The sequence below is a fragment of the Leptonychotes weddellii genome, unplaced genomic scaffold (genome assembly GCF_054177405.1).
Source record: "Leptonychotes weddellii isolate Sample4059 unplaced genomic scaffold, ASM5417740v2 HiC_scaffold_926, whole genome shotgun sequence".
Taxonomy (NCBI): domain Eukaryota; kingdom Metazoa; phylum Chordata; class Mammalia; order Carnivora; family Phocidae; genus Leptonychotes; species Leptonychotes weddellii.
The window spans coordinates 3,576-14,778 of NW_028064285.1; the positions used below are offsets into that span (position 1 = coordinate 3,576).

At 39.2% G+C, this 11,203-nt stretch overlaps 1 protein-coding gene across 1 annotated transcript; it reads left to right on the forward strand.

Annotated features, from left to right (window-relative positions):
* Nucleotides 1-521: 521 nt before the first annotated feature.
* ITFG1 (integrin alpha FG-GAP repeat containing 1) lies at nucleotides 522-10,328 on the forward strand. Its single transcript, XM_081811667.1, has 5 exons — nucleotides 522-867; nucleotides 2,656-2,728; nucleotides 7,471-7,616; nucleotides 8,824-8,881; nucleotides 10,115-10,328. The coding sequence occupies exons 1-5, from the start codon at nucleotides 660-662 to the stop codon at nucleotides 10,191-10,193; spliced, it is 564 nt and encodes a 187-aa protein (XP_081667793.1). The 5' UTR covers nucleotides 522-659; the 3' UTR covers nucleotides 10,194-10,328.
* Nucleotides 10,329-11,203: the final 875 nt, after the last annotated feature.

The following is an 11,203-nucleotide window of genomic DNA, read 5'->3' on the forward strand; positions in this document are numbered from 1 at the left end:
CCACCTACTTTCCGAGGGGGAACACAGACGAAACAGCGTTGGGGAAAAACACATGTAGTAAAGTTCGGGCCACCACCACTTGGCGCGGGTGGGGGTAGACATGAGGAGGAAGGCCAGGGACCGCAGTCTGCTTTCTAAGGGGACACACGCGGGCACAGGTTCAACTCCAGGACCCCCAACAGCCTCCCGCCCAAGACGCTTGAAGGGGAGCACCACCCGGGTGCGGGGGAAGAGGGTGGCGTTCCAGCCAGCCAAACCTGAGCGCTTGACCCGGGCTCTTCGCTCCAACACCTTCCAGTTCACTTCAGCCATGAGCCCCGCCGCCCCCACAACCGCTCTCGGGCCGCCGCCTTGGCCACCGCCCCCGGGGCCGCCTGTCAGCTCCGCCCGGCCGGCCCCGCCCCCCCCCCCCCCCCCCCCCCCGCGCGACACTGTCGAGAGGCGCTCCGGCCGGAAGTGAGCGCAAGGGAGATTTTCAACCTAGCTTCGCGGCCTCCCAAACGTCAGAGGTGTAGCTCTAGGGGAGAGTGAGAGGAGAACCGGTGGCGGCTCGTACGAGTGTCGGGGCTGTGCGGTTTCTCTCTCGGCCGGCGGCACGGTGCTTTCCGGCTGCCGTCAAGCGCGGCACTGGGCCGGCGGGCGGGGACCGAGGGGCTGCCATGGCGGCGGCGGGCCGGCTGCCGAGCTTCTGGGCGCTGCTGGCGCCGCTGCTTGGGGGGCTCGCGCTGCTGGGAGTCGGGCCGGTCCCGGCGCGGGCGCTGCACAACGTCACGGCCGAGCTCTTTGGGGCCGAGGCCTGGGGCACCCTGGCGGCCTTCGGAGACCTCAACTCCGACAAGCAGACGGACCTCTTCGTGCTGCGGGAAAGTCAGTGCTTGCCCGGCCCTCCCTCTGTCCGCTGTCCCTGTGCCCCTCCCGGTGTTCCCACACCCCCTAGCCCGGATGGCCGGTCCTCCTGCATTTCCCAGCCCTTCTTTCCCAACCCTGTCTCTCCTTTTATTTCCAGCATCCTTTGCAGCTTGCCTGTTTTCTCCATCTTTTCCAGCCCCGGGTGCTGGCCCGGCCACCCCACAGTTTGATCTACCCACAAGAGCCCTAGAAACACCCCAGGGTTTTTTGTTGTTCCTGAGATGCCTGCGGCCTTCACCCCAGTACCCTCTCTTCCCTGTAGAATCACCTGCTTTCCCAAGTCCTTCCTGATTCCCAGGAGTCTTTGTAGCTTCCCTCTGCCTTCCCTCCCAAAGCCCCTTCATTCCTTTCTGCTTTACTTCCTTCAATCTTCCTTCCCCTTTAATGAATTGGAAAACATGTAACTTGACAGTTTCTTCTCCTACCTCCTCATTTGCCTTATTCGCCAGCCCCTCCCTTTTTCAGGGTCCCAGCTTTCTTTGAAGCTACTGTGCCCCCACTCCAGTGCCCTAAACACTTCACAGCTCACACAAGCATTTTGCGGGGACCATTGTTAAACCCAGTGTCTCCTTGGGAAAAGATTGTCAAACTGCAGATTTTTCTCCCTCCTGAGCTATCTAGTCTTATGTGCACCTGAACTTTTCCTCAGTTTGGTCACCACCCTAATCTTCCAAATCTCTGCTTTCCTTGTCAACTTGAGGTTTTAGGAGTTCTTTGCTTTAACCATCACTGAAGAAACTTTATTGTAAATCTTGATGTTGACATTGGGTATTAAATTTTTGTATGACTATTAGGAAAAATAGTGAATATACCAAAGTTTAAAAATTATTTACTTTTTTAAAAAATAAATAAATTTGAGTAGGGTCTTAGCCTTTTGAAATACACACAAAACTGGGTAGATCAAGGCCACCAAGGAAGGAGGTGAAGCAGGTTTATACAGAGTTTAACTAACAGGATCTTGGTCCAGGTTTCTTGTGGCTCTTACCAGTGTACCAGAGCCTCTTGTGGACTCTGGATAGTTTTCCTATTTTTGTATGACTATGTATTTATTGCAAGAAGGGTACATACTGCCAAACCTGTACCTACTCCATCCAAACTGGATACAGAGACTCTCCTCTTAACTTTAAAGATGGCTTGGGTTTAATTAAACAATTTCAAAAGTCTGTTCCAGTGAGTTCTCATGAATGCATCCACTGAGTTCCAGTGCATCACTTGGGTGATAGTTCCATAGAAGCCACAAGAGGAGGGCCTTGGAGGACTCAACTTTTTCTTAAATATGTAATCATGTCCTTGTTACTAGTCAGACACCTACAGTAGGAGTTCCTGTTTCCTGGTGCAATGCATCTGTGTGATAAACTAAACAGCTTTATAAGAGGTCATGTTGGTAGGTCTGGGGAGACAGGCTTGACATATACTATAGTTAAAAGGCATGTTCTTTATATGGTTCTTTTAAGTCACCAGATCTGATTCCTGGCAAAAGCCATTGGCCTCGGTTTGTTTTGACCAACTGCGTTTTCCCTGTTCATCCTTCCTGTTTCTGTGCCACTTTTTTTAACACTGAATTTGTGATATTCTGTTAGGTATTCCCATTCCATCAGACAAGTAGGACTCACCTTGAAAGGGCAGAGGAACTGGAGTAAAATAAGGTTTTTTGTTAATAACAGAACCCAGAAAGCTTTTTGTAACCACTAATTGGAGGTATTACCTGGAAATATTTCTCTAATAACGTATATTCACTTCTTTTAGGAAATGATTTAATCGTCTTTTTGGCAGACCAGAACGCACCCTATTTTAAACCCAAAGTAAAAGTGTCCTTGAAGTAAGTACAAATGTATCTGTTCCTGTAAAAACAATCATTATTCTAATGATTGATATGCAATAGCTAGTTGGATTGTCTTTGAAATCAATTTTACTCAATTGTGTTGACAGAAAACCACTGGTGATGAGGTGTGAGTAGCAAGTAATTTGTTAGGAAAAATAGTGAATATACCAAAGTTTAAAAATTATTTACTTTTTTAAAAAATAAATAAATTTGAGTAAATCAGGTCTGTTCCTGCATAAACACCCTTCATTCTCTTGCAATCTAATACCCCTTCTTGAATGTGTTGGAGATTATCCCTCATCCTGAGTGTGCACATGGGAGCACCTCATTCACAGGCTCATCAGGTCAACTATGTGTTGAGAGTGGGAGGGGGAAATTTGCACTGGGAAAAGGTCAGTGACCTCTGTTCTAATTTCTTTTTGTCTGACTAGTAGGTGGTGGGTTTTTTAAGGTTTATTTTGAAGAAATTTAAATCAAGCTGAATTTTGTAAATGTTCAAATAATAGTTCTTATTTTTATTTTACGTGACTGGCATTGCCTGAAACTCCGTGATCATCATCAATAGTGAGCCAGCACAGTTTTGAAACATCAAGAAGCAAGGATTGATTGATGACTGGTTCAAGGAAGAAAACATGAGTTAGTGCAGACTAAAGTGGCACCTTGTAGAAAGTTACAGGATTTCAGTGACCTTCGGTATAATTTAGGTGAGGGTTTTCAAGTTTGGGGACACAGTGTTAGCAAGAGATGGCAGTACGCATGTTGTGAAGTGGAGGTGGAAAGATTTACCTAACAGAAGTGGACAGTATACTTTGGAGAGGTACGGACCAAGAAGATGAGATCAGGGCAGACTAGGAACCTTTATAAATATCACAAAGAGTTTGAACTCAATCCCATGAAAAGTGGGGAATCATTATAGGTTCTTGTTTAAAGGAGCAATGAAGAAAATGGTATTTTAAGTTGATTTAATTGTTAACCATGTACAGGATGAATTGGTTTGTAGAAAGATAAGAGATTACTAAGGAAACAGTTTAAAAAAATATGTAAGTCCCTTTGTGGGCTAATGACTGCTCGGACTGTACAATATTTAAACTCAGACATATGTTTAAAAAAAAAATGGCCTTGAGTTAGAACATTGAGAGGAAAGTTTTAAATGGACAAACAGGAACTATCCCTCTTGAGAAATTTTCCTAGTACTGGCTGTCAGCATGCTTGGAGTGGGCGGGGAACAGAAGTTGATAAATATTATATACAGGAAATGACCTGCTTAGAAGTGATTTTTCTTGGAAAGAAATGTTTGAACTACAAAGGACTAGGGTTCCACCAAGTTTAAAAAAAAAAATCCCAATTCGTTTAATTTTCTTTGATTAATGCAGTGTTGTTTTATATACTATTAAAATTTAGAAACTTGTTTTTATTTTGTTTAGAATATTTTTCAAAGAAAAAACAACTCTCCTTCACTCTTTTCTTCCCCTATTCCCCTGTTCTTCTCTCAGATGGAACCACTTATAAAACCTTCAGGTATTTTTTCTGAGGTTTATTTCCATATTTTAAAATAAGCATTTACACTGTAATTTCTTGAGTAATTATCTTCTTCTCTTGGATTTTTGTTAGCATAGATGAGGGTTTGCCATCTTTAAATTAGCCCCATCATCTCAATATCATTATATCATATTTTTAGCTAAATCAGTAAACATCATTTACATTTTGACCATGTAGATTGTATGCACTTCAGAACCGACCAGTACACAGTGATTTCATTTCTGTAGAGTTTTTCCTCCTGGAGTAAAGATTGATTTTTAAAAAATCAATTGCATAGTTTTCTATGTACCTATCCTTAATTTCTTGGTAGATGTTCCATCATATTGGCCGAATACCTATTGTTCATTTTTGTTTTCCCCTTTGAGTCCTCTACTTCTACCCAATCTGGATTCATTCTTTAAGCCTCCTGCAAGGTTAGTATTTGGGGATTTTCCCTTTGTCATTCTTTGTTGGATCCCTCTTTCTTGGATCCTGTGCCATTTTATTCTTCGCTTCTTCATTAACTTCACTGGAGTGCATCCTTCAGGAAATTCCTAAGAAAGAATGTATGTGTTCTCCTTCCATGTCCCCAATTTTTTTTTATTTTTAATACTTTGGTTGGCCTATAGTCTTCTAGCTTCGTGGGGTGCTATTTTAAAATCCAGTGCTTTTTTTTTCTCCTAATCCTTCTAATGTGACTTTATTTTTCCTTTTGGAAGCTTTTAGGGTCTCTTCTTTATCCCTTTTGCAGTGATATTTCATGATGATGTGTCTTGATATAGATTATTTTTCATTTATTACACTGGGTATTAAGTGGGCCCCTTCAAACTGGAGGCTTCTATCCTTGGGGGCTTTTTGAAATGTTCTTATTTCTTTAGTAATTTTTTTATTCTATTTCAGGAATTCTTATCAGTTTGTTTTTGGACCACCTTTATTCTTTTATTTTATTTGTGTTTTTGTCATTTCATTTTGTTTTCCTTTCCAGGAGGTTTTCTCATTTTTATTTGAAGCCTGCTATTGAATTTTTGGTTAGTGGTAATATTTTTTATCTCCAAGAAGTTTTCTTTGTTCTCTTATTATTCTTTCCTCTTAACATGCTGTTCCTTTTTTGTTTTATAGACATACTTCCTTCTCTTATGTCTTCAAGTGTAGATTTAAGGTTTTGTTATTCCCCTTACTATCTCTCTTTTCTTCAGATTCCTTATTGCTATTTGTTTTGGCTCTCTTTAATATTCAGTTTTCTTCAAAAAGCAGGTGTATCATATTTAATAGTATGGCAATAAAGAGCTGATTGGAAACTCTTTGCATGGTAGGACTTGTCTCCTGTCTCTTGCCCTGTGGCAAGACTGACATCCAAGGAATAGGGTAGAGCTGGGGGCAAGGGTCAAATTGTTCTTTCTGTAGACTTACCATTAATTCCCTGTTTTTAGCTTAAGTCCCAAACCTTACCCTCTGCTGTAACTTAAATCTGTAATGCCTGGTTAATAAACTGCTTGGTTCTTGTCTTGCTGAGAAAGAGAGACAAGGGACCATCACTCACAATACAGACTTTCAGATAAACCTGTTTTCAGCCTTCTGTATCACCCTTATCTTTCACAATTTCTGATGACTGCAAATTCTGAGCCTCTCAGGTATTCTTCTGGGCAAAAGCTTTCCTTCTTAAGCCTTTTTCTTCAAACATTTTAGCTTATAGTTTCCTTGTCCTCATAAGTCAGTTAGCATTCCCTGCATTCCCTATCTCCCTTTATGATCTCTTTGTTTTTGAGGGTTATATTTTTTTTAATTCATTCTGTATCATTTTAGTGGGTTCTTTGAAAGAAGAAAAGATAAACACATATGTCAATCTCGTATCTTTAAACCTTCTACTTCCTATTTTTACAGCCATAAAGAAGCTGGGCATTTGTGGCTATATAACCTAATCAGGTTATAGACAGGTATTACTGCCAAATAAGTTCAATATGTGTTCCTGGGTATGCATCTGTAGGCACATGCACATGAAGAGACCTCCACAGTTAGATACAGTTTGCTACATAGTAGCATGGGTGGTTGCTATATCATTTTTAAAGACCAGGTATTTTCATGGAAAAGTTAAAGTATTGTTGGAATTATTTGAGGAAACTAGTATTACCAAAACGATTTTATCATAATGAAGATCAGTTTTAGAGGCTGACAGAATTTGAATTTCAGCTATTCCACTTAGCTATTAGCTAATTAGCTAGTTAGTTGTTGGCTTTCAGCTTTAGCTTTTTAATTGTTTCAAACCTCCATTTCCTAGTCAGTTCAATGGGAATGATAATTCAGGTGATGAAAATTAAATTATCAGTTAATAGCTATTAAGCATTGATGAAATGTATAGGACAGAATAGGTAGATGCATTATGATGAAACTATTGTTTTTCTTCAGTCCGCTTAACCTTGCTTAACTTTTCAGTATTTTTCTTATTTTCACCTTAAATAAAACCTGTTATATATATTTTTAGATTCTTGATGCCATTTACAAAATAGTTATCTCTAGTCTATTGGAAAACTTGCTGTCTTGCTATTTGCTCTAAGTGGAATTAAATAAAGATTGAACTTAAGGCCTATTTTTTGGTTGGGTCATTCAAACATTAAGACAAGACATGTTTTAAGTTTTCAAAGTTAATATAAATAATTTCAGAATTATTTCATTATTAAAATATAAAATTAAGTATGTGTGTTTTGATAGCATATTGCCAAGTTTGATAAAAAGAACTTATTTACCATTGTGAATCTTGAATATTTTTCAGAAATAAAATGATTACTTAATCCTCACATCTGCATTAAACCCAAAATTAAGTATTTTACAAATTTAACCTTTTAACTGATAAAATGGCAGTGATACCCCTTGTTGCCTTAACAATTGATTATGAGCCTCTATTTCTTATAAACCAGCCAAATGCATTGGTGTCCCTGACAAAAGAACTAAGTAAAAGGACTATATTGGCTAGTGTAAGAACATAAAACTGTTCTTTCTTTTGAAATATTTCAGATTTTTGTCTCTACAATCATCCTGAATTATTTTGTAGATCAAAGAGGCCTAAATACATGAAGGATGATAAGAAATTAAAGAAGAGAATGAAATGAGAATCAGTTCTATGATTTTAAATTTTGCATTGAAAATATCTGTGTGTAGTACAAACATAGAGATGTCCTTTTCTATTATAGCTTGACTAGATACCTTAAAATGTGTGTTTCTTTTAGGAATCACAGTGCATTGATAACAAGTGTAGTCCCAGGGGATTATGATGGAGATTCACAAATGGATGTCCTTCTTACATATCTTCCCAAAAATCATGCCAGCAGTGAATTGGGAGCTGTTATCTTCTGGGGACAAAATCAAACATTAGGTGAATTTGTTTTTTAAGAATTTTTAATATTTATCATTGGATATTAAAGGAAGACTATGCCTGTTATTCCTAGGTAAATATAACAAAATTATTGTTCTGAAATCAGTTCAGTAATGAATTTCTTAAGAGTCAGTAATGGCCTGTAAAAACATTTTTAAAAGTCATATTTCTGATTTTTCTTTTTCAACCCAGGACTAGTCTGAGGTCAGTTCCAGAGAACAGATTCCACTCTTGCTAGCTTTAGGAAGAGAGAGATTTATTAAAGGGTTTTATGGCCTACATAATTACTGGGATAGCTGTAGAACAGACTCTAGGTTGAACTTTCAGGAACAATCCTCAAAGCCATCAAGCATGGCTTTTTACCGTGAGAACACTGCCAGTTGCACCACAGCTGCTAGAATGACACTGTCTGCCGTGACCCTCAGCAGCCAGGGGGATGCCCTGCACCCTGCCTCTTGAGGCTTTAGTGACCAGACACTGAAGTAGAACTCCTGCCTCCCAGAACTCAGAGTGTATCTGAGAGTGTATCTGGTTGGCAAGGCTTACATTTTATTCAGAATCTCAGATGCAGGGATAGGTGAGAAATGCTATTGTGGGTTTCTAGTCTCCCCATTATAGGAAAACACAAAAAGGTCGGAGTGGAGGTTGAGAGTCAGTCTACCATATCCACCCGAAAACCTTCAAGACTTACCTGAAAAGCCAATTAATTATACCCAAACAGATAACTGTTCATGGACCAGATTTCAAGGCAGGGTAGAAGGGCTTTAGTTGTGTTTTCTGTAACATTTGAGAACATAAGCAGTAGACTCAGTACTTCAAATTCATTCAGTCAGTAAATATCTAAAGAAATAGTACCATGTGAAAAGCATTTCATGTATGTAAGCATGGACATTTTAGAGTCAAGTACTTTTGTGCATGTTGTCAACTGCTTTAGTGCTAAATTGTATTTACAGAAGACTCACCTAAGAGATTTTTAGATTGAAGCCTCTAAAGAAAGTTATTGTAATGGTGCTCTTAACTATAGAATGAACCCCAGTATTTTGTCCTTACAAACTTGATGTCCATTAAGTTATAGTGTCTTGTTAATAGTAGTAGTTGGAATTAATTATAGATGAATCTTGAAAAGAATAAAGGTATTTTACCCCAAGTGTAGATATCGAAAATAATATAAAGTGCCTGCTGATTTATATATTTTCTCTCTATACAGATCCTAACAATATGACTATACTCAATAGGACTTTTCAAGATGAACCACTAATTTTGGAGTAAGTATGTGCTTGCTTCCCTTTGAATGATTTTAAACTAACAAACATAAAATTTCTCATATAAGAGACTACTTTGCAAAGTAGCATTGACACTAAATTCATTCTCCCTTTGAAACTGATAGAGGCTTATACTCTTGACTATATGACATTTACTTGCCATGATGGAGGAAAGAGAAAAATGAAATTCAATATTTTGGAAAGAGGAAGAAATTTGTGTTCTTGTTTCAGTAGCTTTCCATGTGTCCATTATGGATCTATGTTGATTGTAGCCATGTCATTACTCAAAAGAATTAAGGTACTGTTTTAGGGTAATACTGTTAGTGCTTGATTGACAGAATGCTATGGGCTCTTCTCCAGAGATTTAGAAAAATGTCTGTATTAAGGAGAAACTTACCTTTTTTTAAAGCTCTTCTTTAGTGTTATCATTTATTTCTCAAAATACACTCATGTACTAGGATAAGTGTCATCCAAATTCCTGTCAGGACATTTGGTAATGATACAGAGATCATTGGGGGAGCTAAAGCGATGTACAGCCACTTTCTTATTTCCACTGCTGCCTTTCGTACAGTTATTAAAATAATAGTCCTGTATCAATACGTCAGTGGCCCTTAGAAGTCTCAACTATAAATTCATGGATTAATCTTCTTAAAGGCCCTCAGCTTGATTGCTTTCATAGTTGTGTATTTTTTCATTGTTGTTGCAATATATAATGGCCAGTATGAATTTTTACACCAGCTGGGGATTACTTTTGTGGGTTATTTCTCCTAAACCCACCTAACTACATCGGTTGGGTCTCAAATAAGTGCTGTCTTCTTACCACTCAGGAATAGATGAGGTTATGCAGAAACTAAAGATGACCCTAACATTTCACAACAAAAGTTCATCTCTTGCTTACGCTGCCTGTCTAGTGTGGGTCAGTGATAGGCTCTGTGCCATCACTCAGTCAGGTGTCAGAGGCCCCATTATCTGTGGAGCTGGACCACCTGAAAGCCATGTTCCTCTCCTTGCCACTGCCAAGCTTAAAGCAGGCTGGAGGGTCCAGTAATAAATAATAAACCCTTTTGCCTGGAAGTAACACATGTCTAACACTCTGCTAACATTTTATTGACTACAGCAGAAACTGGTGAGCATTGTGATGTTGACCACACCTCCCAAAGGTTATTTTCCTTTTAAAGCTAGAACATGAGAATTTTACAAAATAGCTGCTTAATGTTTTTAATGTTTTCTTTTCAGCTTCAATGGTGATTTAATTCCTGATGTATTTGGTATTACAAATGAATCCAGCCAGTCACAGATACTATTGGGAGGGTGAGTAAATATGATTATAACCATGTCATTAATTGTACTTATTGCTGGTACAGGATCTGTGTGTCTATGTGAACTGATTGCTTTAACCATTAGGAGAAAACTCAGCTCATTGGAAATCCTTGCTCTTAAAGATTTTTAAAAGGGCATTTGGTTGACATATAAGCTTTCTCAAACAGTTTAGGATTTGATCTGCAACTGCTCTCTAGGTAGAGCCAGCTTAATCCATTTATCCCTTTGGAAATTAGAGATATAAACTTTACAGGTCCCCATTTGAATATTGGTTCTTTAGATGTTTTTAGGAAAAATTTAAATAGGATAGCCGCAGTCTTAATTGAATTCTCCACCTTAGTCATGGTAGCTCTGAGACTTTTACTGATAAGCCTGTTCCTTCTCCCTTTTGTTTGTTCAATGAGCAATCAATAATTGCCTGAGAATGTAAACACTCCTTCTCTGGGCTCTGGAAACTTTTCTGTGTGTACTTTATTCTTGACCAATATGTGTGCTAGGATTCTCTTACTACCCATGCATGCTGCTCTTTTGAAAAACTATATCGCTCGGCATCAGGGAAATCCAAATCAAAACCTCAATGAGATACCACCTCACACCAGTCAGAATGGCTCAAATTAACAAGTCAGGAAATGACAGATGTTGGTGGGAACGCAAGCTGGTGCAGCCACTCTGGAAAACAGTATGGTGGTTCCTCAAAAAGTTGAAAACAGAGCTACCATACGATCCAGCAATTGCACTACTGGGTATTTACCCCAAAGATACACATGTAGGGATCCGAAGGGGTACGTGCACCCTGATGTTTATAGCAGCAATGTCCACAATAGCCAAACTATGGAAAGAGCCAAGATGTCCATCGACAGATGAATGGATAAAGAAGAGGTGGTATATATATACAATGGAATATTATGCAGCCATCAAAAGGAATGAAATCTTGCCATTTGCAACGACATGGATGGAACTGGAGGGTGTTATGCTGAGCGAAATAAGTCATTCAGAGAAAGACAT

Bases quoted from the DNA above. Each gene is read 5' to 3' on its own strand.
- ITFG1 (XM_081811667.1), top strand. From the start codon at position 660: ATGGCGGCGGCGGGCCGGCTGCCGAGCTTCTGGGCGCTGCTGGCGCCG. The intron at 2,729-7,470 runs GTAAGTACAAAT...TGTTTCTTTTAG, and splicing joins AAAGTAAAAGTGTCCTTGAA to GAATCACAGTGCATTGATAA. The intron at 8,882-10,114 runs GTAAGTATGTGC...TTTTCTTTTCAG, and splicing joins GATGAACCACTAATTTTGGA to CTTCAATGGTGATTTAATTC.